Genomic DNA, 16,129 nt, shown 5'->3' with positions numbered 1-16,129 from the left:
CTTGTTACGCTGTCCCTTCCCTCTGTGCCACCCTCACAGTTTTTATAGTTTTCTTCAGTTCTAAAGAAGAATGTCCTCTTAAACATTGTAATTTACTTAGTGTTTGAGTAGGTAATAGTATTTAATGGCTTGAAGTGAAGATGGTGTGAAAAGATCATCCCTGAAAAGTCTGTCTTCCAGCCCTGTCCCCTCCCCCCACTCAGTCACTTAGTTCTCTTTCCTGGCGGTAACTTAGAGTTATCAATAAATATGTGTGTATATGATTTTTCCCCCAATAATAGTGTATTATACATACAGCTTCACATGTTGCTCTTTTTTCACTTAGTAGCATATCTTAGAGATCATTCTATTTCAGTACATAAAAACCTTCCTAGATCTTTTTATGGCTGCATAGTATGCCAGTATATATGTATATGATCATGTAATCAGTTCCTGTTGATGGTCTTTTAGGTTATCTCCAGTCTTTTGCTAATACAGTGATCTAGCTAGCAGTTTTGAATATATGTTGCTTTTCCCCCGTGGGAATGCATCTGTTGCATAAACACCTAGAAACGTGAAAGGATGTTCTTAAGCTGCTGTCTTCCCCTCTTCCCTGCACTCCTGTTCACGGGCAGACTGGAGCACAGCTCCTCAGCGTTTGTCAGAGTCAGAGTATATTTCATAGCCTTGATCCTTTGAGATATGTCAGAAAACAAAGCGTTCCATGCTCAGATGAGTTTGAGAAAGGCCCTGTAGGCTGGAAGAGTCCCATACTAGAGGACCTGAGAAAGTCTGCCATAAAAAGTTTGGAATTATTAACCACAGAAGTGCCTTTTCTCCCATGCAACACTTACTAACACTTTGGGAAATGTTCTCTGAACTGCTGATGCCAAGCGCATCTTGGACAACCTTTGGCGCGTACTGCCATGGCTGACAGCATACTTATGAACGGACCCTCACCTTCTCCAGAGCCCACCCCATTTTTCTTTGCATTCTGTAAAGAGAGGAAAATCAAGGCAAACACACTGCAGTGCAGCTCCAGTCCCGAGTTCCATGTGAGGTCACCATGGTTGGAAAAGTGTGTTCTAGCCGATCTTTTTAAGTGTGTACATCCCACAGTTCTTAGGCATGGTAGGAACCAAGAGTGTCTAAGCTGAGAGACAGCACCCTGAAGCTGGTAAGATCATAGGATACTGGGAAGAGAAACCATAAGTCCAAGAGGAGTTCTGAGCATGGAAATACAATCCCAGTCCTGGTCTAGACTAGGCATTGGAAGGCAATGGGAGCAGGCTGAGAGGGATTCCAGGGATTCTCTCTGACCGGGGTGGCAGGCAGAAGTAGGGCCCAGCCCTCTAGGAGATGGGGATTTGGCAGAGAAGGAGAAGGAAAAAGAGCTTATCTAGACTCAGTATTTATATAGCCTAGATACAGATGAGAAAGCCAGGGTGAGAGGAAAAAGAGAGCGTTGTCCATGGTCGCCGTCATGAAGGCAAGCAATAGACTGGTAATTTGAATCTTGGTCTGTTGGATCCCAAAGGCCACCGACTCTCTCTCTGGCATCATGCTGGCAGGAAGGCAGTGGAGGGTAGGGGTGAGTAATAGGTGGAGGAGAAAGCGGGTTTCAGTCAGCTAGGTAGGACAGTGGATCGGACTTCTCTTTAGGTGCTAGCATCCGGGAGAGGGACAGAAGAATCCCTGCTCATCTCCTTACAGCAAGACCTCATATTCTTTCCATCTCCTAGTTTGCCCAAACTAATGCTGGACACGCAGTAAGTGATGACTGGCTGATTGATTGATTGGGACCACAGTAATGAGTGAGCTCTTGTTCCCCAGGACGCCTTGCAGCAGAGGTTGACCCAACAGGACACCTCTGTTCTTCAGCTCAAACAAGAACTGCTGAGGGCGAATATGGACAAAGATGAGCTGCACAACCAGAATGTGAGCTGCATGAATGAACTCTGACCTCACGGAGCCCCAGGAGCAAAATAGGATACATGAAGTCCTGTTCGATCTGCCATCCTGACCTCTTAGCTTATTTCTGAGACGCCCGTCCTCCGTGTCTGCAATTAGTCTTACTTCCTGTTAGAGTCATCTCTGCCCTCGGCTGAAAGCCCACACCTCCCTGGCCTCGAGCCCTTCAATTCTGAGCACGCTGAGACAGAGACAAAACCGTGGTGCTACCATTTGATTATCTTACTAAAGAAAAGGAGAGGAGCTGTGTGTTTTCACCATAGCCGTGTGCTCTCTGTGCTCTGTGCCCTCGCAGCCAGCATCAGCTCTGGTTAAGGCGTGGTTGGCTTCCTACCGGGCGTGGCAGACGCTGGTTAATTCTTTCTTTTCCTTCTTGCAGGTGGACCTGCAGAGGAAGCTAGAGGAGCGGAACAGGCTCTTGGGAGAGTATAAAGTAAGAATGTGTATCAGTTTGGAAATGATTCCCATTTGACCTTTTATGGATAGTCTGTTGTTGCTGTTGTTCAAAGAGCTCTGAATACTCTGTTCTCATTGCTGCTTTCTGCAAGGACATCTTCTGGGTGCCTTTGATTCCGTAACCCTGAAGAACAGATAGCATGTCTACGAGAAGGAGTACAGAGCTGGTTGTCTGCAAACTTCCGTCTCAACCTTTATGTCTAACCTGCGTGCGTGCCATGTGGCGGTCCTCCCACAAATGCTAGTTCCCTTCCGCCTTACTGTTCCAAGAACCCTCTGTACTGTGTCAGATCACTATGGAATGGAATGTCTTCCTATGTGGCTTGAGGAAAGGACTCTTCCCCTTGAGCCTCTCCTTTGCTCAGGTGGAACTGACCTGGCCAGCGGTAAGCTGTTCAGCGCGCTTGGCTTTGCATCCACCTGAAAGCTCTGTCTCTGTTGCAGAAGGAGCTGGGGCAGAAGGAGCGCCTCCTCCAGCAGCACCAGGCCAAGCTGGAAGAAGCCCTCCGGAAGCTCTCTGAGGCCAGTTACCAGCAGGTGGGAGTAGAGGCCCCCACTGACTTCCTGTCCCTCCAGCCTGAAGACAGCTTTTTCTGATGTCGTCTCTTCCTTGCAGGTGGACCTAGAGCGGGAGCTGGAACAGAAAGACGTCCTTTTGGCTCACTGTATGAAAAGAGAGGCAGATGAGGTAACCTGCCCCTTCGGGCCCCCCTCCCACATCTGTAGGGTCAAAGAGGCTATTTGGTGAGGGGGTTTAGAGTGCAGGGTCCAGGGGCTTCTGGCTGGCTCAGTCACAGCAATATGCAGGCAATATATCTTGATCTTAGGGTCTTGAGTTCGAGCCCCACATTGGGTATCAAGAATACTTAAATAAATAAAACTTAAAAAATTTAAAAATAAGAACGCAGCTTCCAGGCAAAGAAAATCTAGTTTCAAATTCCAGCTTTTCATACTTGTTGCCATTGTGTGACCTTAAGTTGCTTCACTTCTGAGCTTTAGAAATAAGACCTATTGAAAAAAAAAAAAAAAGAAAGACTCATCGGAAAAAAAAAAAAAGAAATGACTCATCTGGAAAATAGACAGTCCACTTGGCACAAAGTCAGGCTCCAAAATATTAGTCTTTGTTCTTACTCTTTTACTTACTGAAGTGAAGTCAGGAGGTGCTGAAGCAGCCTTCTCAGGCCTGCCTATGAGAAGGCTGGGGCAAGGTGGGGGGTTCCCCAGCCAAGGCTTCCGTTTTGCTCATTCCTCATTCAGCAGTGCCAACCGGGTATCAAGTACCGGGGTTACAGCAGGGAATGAAAGGAGAAAAAGGTCTTTGCACTCATGAGGGTTAAATTCTAATTGAGAGCGACACGAACAGACAGACAATGGTATACTGTGTCAGGAAGTGGTAAGTGTGAGTAAGAAAGATGAGGACACCTCGGTTTGGAATTCTCCCTTACAACAAGCGTCACTTCTTGCTGCTGTAGGTGACCAGCTACAACAGTCACAACTCTCAGAGCAATGGTTTTCTCCTTCCAGTGGCAGGAAAAGGAGCTGCTTCCATCACTCACAAAGGGGTAGGTTCTTGGGATTTGCATGCAGACCCCACTTCCAGCTAAAACCGGAACAGTGGCCTAACCATCGCCAGCACCCCCGGGCCTTTTGTACCCCAGTTCCCTAATTCCTGCATCTGATGAGCGCAGAGGATGCGAGACTCTTGCTGTCCGCCGTGAATAATTAATGGACAAACAATAGGTCCACTTCTGTGAAGGAAAATTTCTTAGCATTCATACCTCCTCCCTCGAAAACAAAAGATCCGGCCTGGGAGCCTCTGCTGTACGGTGTTGAGCTCAGCGATGGGGATGTGGTTAGTCCTGCGGCCGCGCCAGCTCAGCGGCACCTCCCTTCTGCCCCCAGACCAGCGACCTGCAGCTCGTTCGCGACGCGCTCCGCAGCCTGCGCGGCAGCTTCAGCGGCCACGACCCTCAGCATCACACCATTGACAGCCTGGAGCAGGGCCTCTCCAGCCTGATGGAGCGCTTGCACGCCATGGAGACCCAGAAGAAGCCGGACAGAAAGGTAATCCTCTTTCTGGGCCGGTTCTCTTGGGCCAGCACCAAAGAACTTCGTTCTATCAAGTTTAGTTGAGTTGACAGCTTTGCCAACAGACATGTCAAAGGTTTTCCTCTAAGTGGAGCCGACTCTGCATCAGGAAAGGCGTTCGTGATAACTCTTGCTCCTAGAAATTGCATAAGGGTTTAAGGAAGTGTGGTTCTTGAGCCCACAGGAGTCTCTCTCTACTGCTTCTTGCCCTTCTTCTCCCCTGAATGAGGTTGGCATTGGATGCGGAAATATATGGGAAACTACATTGGAGACTAGAGAGCCTTTTATAAATGTACATCGTTCTTATTAGAATATATTGTCCAATTTTATATAGTGCGAAAGATGGGGTAGAAAAGTATGTATTTCAGGTACATTTTTATGATTTAAATTTCTTGGATAAATTCTCCTGCTGATGATAACTTTTGGTATTTTTGTGTGACTCCTCAGGTTCGGGGCAAGTCACCCAGAACTCAAGCAGGTAGTGAATACCGGGAGTCCTGGCCCCCTAATTCAAGTAAGTACTCATTACTGCTCAATAAGGGCTCCTAGCTTATTAGATCAGAAATTTAGTACTTTTCTTGCTACTGACATTTTGAGAGTAGAATTTTTCCTGTGGTACTTCACTCTTACATATTTCTGTAGGAATACTTGAATCGAGTTACTTCTAGGATGTGAAGACACTTACCGGCCGTCATCAGCACCATTACCCCAAGTAACGTTTAGCACGTGCAGGATGCTCCTGACTCAGGATATTCCAAAGATATTTCCAAAATATCTTTGGAAAATATACAATATCAAAATATTTACACCAAACACGGCAGAATATAAAACAACAAAAACATACACAAACCACCCTACAGTCCCAAATAGTACAGAAAATTTCCAGTTCTTCCTGAAGGCAAAAATTTAATTTCTTTGGAGGTTTTCCTTAAAACTGGGGGCTTGGGTCTTTCAAAAGACTTGCGCCATCTAGTGGCCACGCTGAAGAAGTAATTTAATCTGCTCTATGCCCTCTCCTTACATTCCTTTCCCTGTTCCTTCAAACATGCTGGAAACCTACCCTGCCTGGTAATTTCTCTTTTATCGTGTATGTTACCTTTTTCTTTAATAATATCTACATTTTGTCTTTTATGGTTTACCCAGGCCTAATCTAAAAGTACATAATAATCTACAAAAACCAAATAGTAAAAAGCTAACTGTTTGTTACATATACAGTTTTTGGTTTGTTTTTTTTTTTTAAAGATTTTATTTATTTATTTGACAGACAGAGATCACAAGTAGACAGAGAGGCAGGCAGAGAGAGAGAGGGAAGCAGGCTCCCTGCTGAGCAGAGAGCCCGATGCGGGGCTCGATCCCAGGACCCTGAGATCATGACCTGAGATGAAGGCAGAGGCTTAACCCACTGAGCCACCCAGGCACCCCTCATTTCTGTTTTTTTTTTAAGATTTTATTTATTCATTTATTTATTTGTCAGAGAGAGAGAGAAAGAGTGTGTGTGCTCAAGCAGGGGGAGCGGCCGGAGGAGGGAGAGGGAGAGGCAGGCTCCCTGCTGAGCAAGGAGCCCGATGCTAGACTTGATCCCAGGACCCTGGGATCATGACCTGAGCCAAAGGCTCAGTTCAACCAACTGAGCCACCCAGATGTCCCTCATTTCTATTTTCTTAAGAGGCTTTTTATTTTGTCATCCCCTTCAGGACTTTTTTAGGTTAATATAAGTTGCCAATGCAGATAATTCTAAATATTTGGAAATTCTTCTTTAAAAATCTAATAAATTCCTTCCTTCCTGGAAAAATCCTTTTATGTATTTGCTGTACTTATCCTAAATACTGCAAGTATTCATAGCTGCTTATATGTAGGGAGTTAATCTAATTTATGTATTCACAGTTACAAGATCTCTCTCCTGAAAATACAAAAGCTTGTGTAACTCGTTAGCCTCCTACCTACTGACTTTTTTTCTTATTCCCCCACATAAAACCTTGAAAAAATAGTCTACATGGGATCTTTTTCCCTCCTTTCTTCCCATTTACTACTCAAGCCACCAGTCAGCTTTTACTCAGCAAATCCACTTACTTAGTGTTCTTTTTGTTGGATCACTGTTGACCTTCTTGGCCTTAATCAAAGTGGTTACTTTTCAAACCTTGTCTTCTATTGACTTCTAAAAATCACTGACTGTTCTTCTTTTTTTTTTTTTTTTAAAGATTTTATTTATTTATTTGACAGAGATCACAAGTTGGCAGAGAGGCAGGCAGAGAGAGAGAGGGGAAGCAGGCTCCCCACTGAGCAGGGAGCCAGATGCAGGGCTCAATCCCAGGACCCTGGGATGATGATCTGAGCTGAAGGCGGAGGCTTTAACCCACTGAGCCATCCAGGTGCCCCAGGGCTGTATTTTTGAATGACAACTAGATATCTCCCTATAGGCAGAATGGCACTTCAAACCTTTTGTCCAAAACTGGACACAAAATAGAGTGGGAAAAATACAGAGTATGGAATCAAACAGATCTGGGGGTGTAGTTTTGGCTCTCAGTAGAGTGTGTGATCATGGGCAAGGGAGTTAATATATATGAATTTTACTTTCCTTGTTCATGAAATGGAGATAATTTTGAAGGATTATGAGTATTAAGTGAAATATTATGTGCAAATAACATGGCATAGTGTGTGGCAGTTGAGAGGTGCAAGGCGAATGTTTATAGTCTCAAAATACCTTCCAATTATTCCCCTCCCGCTTATGCCCTGTCTTTCTCCATTTCATCACACCCAGATCTCCTGAAAGAGTAATCTTTTCTCTGAATCCACTTCTTTTCTTGCCTTTTACTCTTAAGGGAAAGCAATAATAATTATTTTGGACTTAAGAAGTAATACAGTAGAGTGGCCCCTGGGTGGCTCAGTTGGTTAAGCGTCTGCCTCTGGCTCAGGTCTTTTTTTTTTTTTTTTTTTTTTTCTTTTCTTTCAGATTTTATTTATTTATTTGACAGAGAGATCATAAGCAGGCAGAGAGGCAGGCAGAGAGAGAGGAGGAAGCAGGCTCCCTGCTGAGCAGAGAGCCCGATGCGGGGCTCGATCCCAGGACCCTGAGATCATGACCCGAGCCGAAGGCAGCGGCTTAACCCACTGAGCCACCCAGGCGCCCCTCTGGCTCAGGTCTTATCCCAGGGTCCTGGGATGGAGCCCTGTGTTGGGCTCCCTGCTCAGTGGAGAGTCTGCTTTTCCCTCTCCCTCTGTCCCCCACCCCATTGGTGCTCTCTCTGTCTCTCTCAAATAAATAAAAATAAAATCTTAAAAAAATAAAGTAATACAGTAGATTAGCGGAATAGAATTGAGAGTTAAGAAAAAACCTATACATCTGTGGTCATTAGACCAGCAGATAGTCTCTTCAACAAATGGTGCTGGACAACAGTATATCCACATGTAGAGATGTAGAACGTAGAGATGGACCCCTACCTCACACCATGTATAAAAATTAAAAATGGATCATTGAGGTAAATGTAAGAGCTAAGGCTGTAAAATTCTTAGAAGAAGACATGGAAAATATTCATGACCTTGGATTCTCAGTCAGCAACAAAAAACAAAGCACAGCATGAGCAGTAGAAGAAAAAATAGGGAAATTGGGATTTCATCAAAATTAAAAAATTTTGCATCAAAGGACACTATCAAGAAAGTGAAAAGACAAAGGCCATAGGAGAAAATACTTGAAAAATCATATATCTGATAAGGCTGTAAAATAGAGAATATACAAAGAACTCTTACAGACTGACAACAAAAGACAAAGAAATCCAGGAATAAACAGGCAAAGGGCTTGAATAAGCGTTTCTCCAAAGATAAACAAATAGCCAGTCCGCACATGAAAAGATGTGTAAAACCAAGAGTCATTAGGGAACGCACATCAAAACCACAGTGAGATACCCTAGTTCTAAAGGAATGGAAAATAAATGTTGTTGAGGGGGAGGTCCCAGACATTGCTGGTGGGGATGTCAAATGGTACACATGCTGTGGAATACAGTTTAGTGGTTCCTCAGAAACTTAAATACAGAATTACTCTATGATCCAGTAATTCCATTCCTAGGTCTATAGTCAAAGAATTAAAAACAGGTATTTAAAAAAAAACAACAAACTTGCACACACATGTACCTAGCATTATTCAGCCAGAAGGTGGAAACAACCCGAATGTTAATCCATCACCCAATGAATGTTTAAACAAATTCTGGCATGTGCATACAATGGAATATTATCCAGCCGTAAAAAGAAACAATGCACTGATACATGCTACAACGTGGATGAACCTTGAAAACGCTAAGCGAACGATGCCAGACACAAAAGTGTATAAATTCATGAATCCTTTTATATGAAATGCCCAGAATAGGCAGATCCAGAGAAACAACCAGTGAGTACATCAGACAGATGCCAAGATTAGGAAGGAGGGACTGCTTAATGAGTATGAAGTTTCCTTTTGGGATAATAAGATGTTCTACAACTAGATAGTAGTTACAGTGACATAACACTCAATGTACTAAATGCCGAATTATACACTTTGAATGGTTAAAATGGTGAGTTTTGTGTTATGTGAATTTTTTTTTTAAAGATTTTATTTATTTATTTGACAGAGAGAGATCACAAGTAGACAGAGAGGCAGGCAGAGAGAGAGAGAGAGAGGGAAGCAGGCTCCCTGCTGAGCAGAGAGCCCGATGCGGGACTCGATCCCAGGACCCTGAGATCATGACCCGAGCCGAAGGCAGCGGCTTAACCCACTGAGCCACCCAGGCGCCCGTGTTATGTGAATTTTACCTCTATTTTTAAAAAGTAAGTTAGGTAGCTCTTTCTGCTCCCCATGTTTTAATAAAAATCACCTTTTTGCCCCCCCAAATAAGTAAAAATAAAAATAAATTTAAAAAGTAAGTTAAGAAAAATAATTTCTAACCTCTGCCTAGGATATAGAAGGCTCCTTCCCTAACAATAAGACAAAGTTGAGTAATCTAAAAGAAATCATCACTTCACTTTCTTGAATCCATGAGAGATGAGATCATAGAGCAACCAACTAGCCTGAGGACAAAGACGTGCCTCCAGGAGAGACTGGATGCAAGCCCTGGTGTACTTGCGGGAGGAAGATGGCGCCACCATACGAATAGGGAAGAAATCGGCTAGGATTGTAATTGCTCAAGGCTAAGCAGAGAGGATAGGAACCCTTGGGGCCACAGAAGCAAGGGGAGTTTGCACCCACTCGCAGGCTCTTTGTGGACCTCCATTGGGTGCTTATGAAAAATACTGGCTGTGGGGACAGAGTCTAGGGAGAGCCTATCTTGGTGGTAGAGGCCCGAGCAGCTGCCACGAAAGGAAAAGCGTGAAGCATTCTTCTTTAAGGAACAAAAGCTTTAAGCCAGTAGGGAAGGGCAGCGAATCAGTTTTCTCCTCCCTCCTTGTCCCAGGCAAGGGTGAAGACCTATTTTGGCAAGGGAAGGAAAAAGGAAAAAAGAACTGTCTGTGCCTGGGAGACTGGTAGGACACTGTCTTGGGCTCATATCTTAGAGGTTGCCTACCCTTGGGGGAAGAAGAGTAGGGCCATTGCTAATGCCCCACCCTCAAGACTGAGGTTGGGTCATGACCACAGAGAAGCTCCCCTCGTTGCCAGCCGCTGGATGTCCAAGCACTGGGTAAGAAGCAACACCAGCTTGCTGTGGGAATGCACAAGTGTAGAGAGATTGACTCGGGCACAGGCTCACAAGGAAAGTCTAAAGCTGAAGATGGAGGAACATTGAAGAAAAACCCTCCAGCAATCCAGCTCCTAAACATAACTCTACAGGGATTTGAAGATGGTGGTGCCCCAAAGGTAACCTGAACAAAAATCCCAATCCCAGCTCAATTGCAGTCCAGATTAACTGTCCCTAGTTCTGTGGCCTGGCGGAACGAGCAGTGGTCCTATTTCTAAACATACATATTTGGTAAGTCACTCTCTACCATCATATACATGATGTCTAATATTCAGTAAGAAGTTAGAAGACATCCACAAAGCAAGAAAAATACTGTTACGAGTCAATCAATATCTACTTGAGAGTAAACTCGTATGACAAGGATGCTGAAATACCTAGAATAAATTAAGAAAATATGCGGAGATAGGATGGCAATGGAGATTTTAATATAACAAATCAGATTATAAGGTACAGTAATTACTGTTTTTTGGTTCTTTTTTTTCTTTTTTAAAGATTTTATTTATTCATTTGACAGAGAGAGAGATCACAAGTAGGCAGGGAGGCAGACAGAGAGGAGGAAGCAGGCCCTCCGCGGAGTAGAGAGCCCGATGCGGGGCTCGATCCTGGGATTCTGGGATCATGACCTGAGCTGAAGGCAGAGGCCCTAACCCACTGAGCCACCCAGGCGCCCCTGTTTCTTGGTTCTTATGATAAAAATTTCTAATTAGTCTTTTCTCCTATTAAAGGCATTATCATAAGTACTCCTTAATTAAAATTTTTAATAAGTACCTGTATAAAGCATAGAGAAGATGCAGACCAAGGAATTTGAGTTAAAAACCATGGGACCGGGGCACCTGGCCTGGGTGGCTCAGTCGGTTAAGCGGCTGACTCTTAATTTTGGCTCAGGTTACAATCCCAGGGTCCCGGGTCCAGCCCTGCATTGGGCTCCCTGCTCTGTGGGAATCCTGCTTCTCCCTCTCCCTCTGCCTGCCTCTCCCTCTGCTTGTGCTTGTGTGCTTTCTTTCTCTCTTTGTCAAATGAATAAATAAAATCTTAAAAAAATAAAAACCAAACAAACCATGGGACCAACACATACAGATCCTGTGTAGCTAAGGGATGAGATAGGTTTTGTACCTTTCACAATGAAGCATGAAGTCCCTTGGGATCCGAGTTTCTAAGGTCACTTTGCTCTGTGGTTCTTGCTCCTGCTCACGTCTCTCCATGAATTGCTTGGGCGTTCTCTACACCGTCTACAAGTTGGCAATGTCTGCGCCTCCTGCTCTGTGTCCCTTCTCCCTTAGTTGAGATCTTGCCTGGCTTCTTTGACCTCTTTTGACTCTGAGCAACACTGCCTGTCGGGACCCTCGTTGTTCCCTGGGAGAAGTACCTGGAATGGGTGAGAAGTGGCGGCCTCATGATAGTGTCCGTGCCCAAAGCACCTCCTCCTGGCTTCGTGGCCCTAGGGGTGACTTCCCGTGGATCACACCCCACGGACGTGGCTGGTGTTTTGCAATGGTGTGGAGGCTGCGCTGTGACCCCTGGCAGCTTCGTGCTCCTGGGACACTTCGAATGACTGGGAATGAGGCGGGGTTGGGAGCAAGCTCTGACCTCAGCATCTCTCTCCAACTGCAGGGTTGCCTCACTCACAGAGCTCCCCGGCTGTCAGCAGCACCTGCACGAAAGTGCTCTATTTCACTGACCGGTCACTCACACCCTTCATGGTCAACATACCAAAGAGGTGAGATTCCAGGATCGCGGTTTCTCTTTCACTTTTTGAAAGGACAAAGTAGTGACAGGAGGCGGACTCAGGGGTTACCTCCCACTGAACGAGCTGAGAGGTGTTTGAGGAACAGTATGGTGTAGGAAGAATACAGATTGGGATCCTAGTTGCAGTGTCACCGCTAACCAGTGGCGTTGTAAGGGACAAGTCATGATCTGCTGCAAAGTACAGACGCAGTAATAGTGCTTCCAATCCTGATGCACAATTATGTTCCGAGTTAGGAAAAATCATTTTGTAAGGGTTCAAAACAGCTCCCGTTGGTAGCCGTGGGTTGCAGCCTGGCCCTCCAGGGCTGTTACTCATCGATCTCGGTCCTGTTTGATGATTGCATCTAAGCAATTGAGAATTCATGTTAAAAACCTTCAAACATACCTTTATACTCCCTTGTAAGGTAAATAAATGGCTTTGAAAGGAAGACTTTTTAAGCTCTGGAACCAACAGCTGAGAGAGGTAATAGGTTGTCCCTCTCCTGGAGAGTTTGCTTAGTTGGTCTGGGCTAACAGGGAGCTTTCTGAAGCTAGAAAGATGAAGATGGTGATGTCTGACTTAACTCTACCAGCCTAGAGAGGTGGAATATTGTTGCAAAGAAGGAAATCAAGAGAACTTAGACGTATTGATAGTTCAGCCAATTAGATTTCAGAGATCTTATGGTGTCTGATTTCCAGAGTAAAACAGACAAAAGCGATCTGGCTGCTGCTGGAACACAAACATCTGTTTTAAATTCTCAGAGCACCCCGTCCGTAATGCTATTCTTCTTCCTTCTTGGTGGCTCCCTAACCTCTGCTGTAGAATTGTCTGGGTTCCCAGGGGCGGGGACCTAACAAGGCCATGTCATTTCTGCCTGGAGAATCTTTGGCAGGGGCCTGGCTTTAAAGGTAACCTCTCATCTTCCCAGCCTCATGAGAAGCAGTCTACGTCAGTCCTCTCGCCTTTTGTTGCAGGTTGGGGGAGGTGACACTAAAGGATTTTAAAGCAGCTATTGACCGGGAGGGAAATCACCGGTACCACTTCAAAGCGCTGGATCCTGAGTTTGGCACTGTCAAAGAGGAGGTACAGAATCCCTGGGGAGCCTGGGCGGTATTACTGCTGGTTCCTGAACCCCAGAGCCGCCTCCTCTGCGACCAGTACCCGAGTTCCCTCCCCAGGTCAGAGGAGTTTCCCAGAGCCTCAGGCCCATCTGATTACTCTAGACCGACGTGGTCAGGGAATGCACAAGAATCGGGCAGCTTCCTCAATTCAAGGACTTAATGGCTTTGACAAACTGGGACAGAATGCTTTATTTTAAAAAGGAGAAAGTTTTGTTAGTGAAAATAAAAGGATCTAAGCTTGAATGGAAGCTTGGCTTGAGGGGGTCCCTTCTCTATCTGTAGCTAAATCTTAGAAATTTTTCTGCTTCCTGTGTTGAGCAAGATAAACAAACAGGCATGGATATGTGGAACTGTATATCGGGATGGCAGTTTCTCAGATAATTAAAATGAGGAACTTCTGGAAAGTCATGTCTGCTTATTCTCAACTCCTTGACTGTTTTCTTAGCCTACGCTTCTCTTTATAATCCATCTGCCAAATATAGGGAGGAGAGTTCTGGGTTCTTACATAATCACATTGTGATTAAAGCCAGTGTTTTATTTCATAAATATTTCCACACTGAAATGCTTTTTTTATTTTAAGATTTTACTTATTTATTTGATAGATAGAGATCACAAGTAGGCAGAGAGGTAGGCAGAGAGAACAAGCGGAGGAAGCAGGCTCCCTGCTGAGCAGAGAGCCCGATGTGGGGCTCGATCCCAGCACCCTGGGATCATGACCTGAGCCGAAGGCAAAGGCTTTAACCCACTGAGCCACCCAGGCGCCCCCACACTGAAATGCTTTAATAGCCCTGTTCTATTAGTGGCTTAGAAAATTGAATGAATGAATAAAAAGAACTGCCTGTTCTTTTGGTCTTCTTTCTAACCCTTTCTTTACGATACCTGGGACCAAAATTTTACCCTTTCTCATTTTTGTAATACATATGCTACTGCTTTCTCCTAAGCACCCTAAAGTGCTGTATGGTTAGTAATTTATTAATCCTAATCAAACTCTATAAGCAAAGCAAGGTTAGAGATGCTTTTACCATTTCATAGATTAAAAAAACTATATATGTATCATATAAGAATATGTTATGTGATTTTAATAATATATAATAATAGGATATAGTATATGTTGTATTATATATAATGCACATAATCTATTATACAAAATATAATAATATATGTTAAAAATATATATATATGTATATATATATATATGTATGCATTTGTATACATTTTTAAGTTTAGGTATAACTTTAGGGACGAAACAAAAGGGACGTAGACTCTAACTTAAGGCTTTCCTCTGTATGTTCTTTATCCTCTGTGCTGAGGTCTTAGTTTTATCAGCAGCAGCCATCTAGACAGATTCCCTGTCTTACTTATTTTTTCACTGTGGCTTTTTTTTTCTTCCTCTAGGTTTTTCACGATGATGATGCCATCCCTGGGTGGGAAGGGAAAATTGTCGCCTGGGTGGAAGAAGACCATGGAGAGAATTAATGCTGAGTATTGGATTGGGGGCTCATGGAACTTGGCACCCCCTGGCTGTTTCACTCAGGAAAGAGGACTAAAACCAGAATACACAAAGAAGTTTCTAGTTTGTGCTGCCAAAAAAGAAGCTTCTCCAAGTGTGACAGCCCCAGGCCAGTACTGTTTCTGTGCCTGGCTTATGTGGTACTTAAAATCCCTGTCCACCTGTAGACCATGGGTTCATCTGGAGTTCCTTGTCCGTGGGAACACAGTGTTTTATTCTACTCTGAGGACAACAAACCGAAGGCCTTAACCAGTGGGAATGGACGATCCCGCTCCTGTCGGGGCATGGCTGCTATTATCTGGAAACTGGGAACTGGATGCATCACTCCTGTGTGTTACAGTATTACTTTAATTGGCCTCAATGGTTGCGGCAATCAGAGTCCCAGCATTTGTGCTCACAGACAAGGCAAAGGTACCAGCTTTTTTGCTTCTTTGCAGCTATTGCAAACCAAGAGGAACTCCTGAGATGGTACCAAAGATGAAAGCCCACTCTTCAGGAAGTTTTTGGACCGGGCATGGATGATGCTGAATTGTTGATTGGATGGAAAAAGGGCTGCCCATGTTGTGCTATACTTCGCTAAAACCATGATGAAGTAAGACCTTGGGTTGCCTCTTGTGTCTTAACTGGTTCTGCAACTTGTCCTTTAGCCCACAGAGGGCACATTTCATGTACTGCTAGTTTTCTCTGGGGACTCTTGCACCGTAGAGCCATTTTTTCCCCCTTCCAACTGACGAACTTTGTGTTTGAAAGGAATAAGGAGTTAAAGTCTCCTTAAAAACCTAGGCAGGTATGGAAAGGTGCTGCTACCCATATTTCCTTGACTTTCTTTCTCTCATGACTTCCTTTAACTCATGGTGTCTCTGTTGCAGTCAAAAGGAGACAGACCGTTCATTTCAGTGTTTGTAATTTATGAGTACTGAGCATGAGTTACTGGTCTGCCCCTCTTCATTTCAAGTTATTTTCGATTATGTATTTAGTCTAGGTTGATCCTTTAGGGCACAATAGGAACCATGGGGCATGGAGCATGAGTTGTGAATGGCAGGGCTGATTCTGGGTTAAAAAAAACCCTAGAATCTTTTCTCATGTGCAACACTGTCAAGTGTAGAAGCTAAGAGAAAAGAGTTAAACTTCCAGAGATGACTTAATAACTTGGGTTTTCTCAGTCATTTACCAAGCACCATCAACTAATCAGCCATATATATATATATATATATATATATATATACACACACATATATATGCACACACACACACACACACACACAAATACTCATTCCCAAAAGCAGTCGGCCTGTGACCAATGTACACTGCCAACCAGGAGAGTCAGACAAGTCAGTTCTGGGTTCTTGACCTGTCTGTCTCTAGTTCATCTCCGTTTTCCAGCTGTTTCAACAGACTACTCATTGGAGCTCTGAAATGACATTTTGTTGTTTTATATAAATGTGTCTTTTAAAATAGATCATGTTTGGAGAATTCTTTTGTACTCATTTGTTTTTGTCTGAGAACCATGTCTATTTTTATAACTCGAGTGTGAGTTCTATATGTTCTCACATTCTATATACTGTATCCATTTTCTAGA

The 16,129-nt window shown here is 44.1% G+C and overlaps 1 protein-coding gene across 2 annotated transcripts in view; it reads left to right on the top strand.

Moving 5' to 3' along the window:
* The window catches only part of LOC111153741 (DIX domain containing 1), a 56,172-nt gene extending 40,408 nt beyond the window's left edge, over positions 1–15,764 (top strand). For both annotated transcript variants that reach the window (XM_022512941.1, XM_022512942.1), the window contains 10 exons: positions 1,813–1,917; positions 2,330–2,383; positions 2,851–2,943; positions 3,023–3,094; positions 3,879–3,968; positions 4,309–4,470; positions 4,942–5,008; positions 11,805–11,910; positions 12,894–13,002; positions 14,436–15,764. In XM_022512941.1, coding sequence (XP_022368649.1) covers positions 1,813–1,917; positions 2,330–2,383; positions 2,851–2,943; positions 3,023–3,094; positions 3,879–3,968; positions 4,309–4,470; positions 4,942–5,008; positions 11,805–11,910; positions 12,894–13,002; positions 14,436–14,516 — 939 coding nt within the window. In that variant the 3' untranslated portion in view covers positions 14,517–15,764. The remainder of the gene's footprint in view (positions 1–1,812; positions 1,918–2,329; positions 2,384–2,850; positions 2,944–3,022; positions 3,095–3,878; positions 3,969–4,308; positions 4,471–4,941; positions 5,009–11,804; positions 11,911–12,893; positions 13,003–14,435) is intronic.
* The last annotated feature ends 365 nt before the right edge of the window (positions 15,765–16,129 follow it).

This window comes from Enhydra lutris, unplaced genomic scaffold, assembly GCF_002288905.1.
Source record: "Enhydra lutris kenyoni isolate GAN:26980312 unplaced genomic scaffold, ASM228890v2 scaffoldscaffold34, whole genome shotgun sequence".
Lineage (NCBI taxonomy): Eukaryota > Metazoa > Chordata > Mammalia > Carnivora > Mustelidae > Enhydra > Enhydra lutris.
The sequence above is the reverse complement of the archived record's forward strand: the minus strand, read 5'-3'. Positions and strand labels throughout refer to the sequence as shown.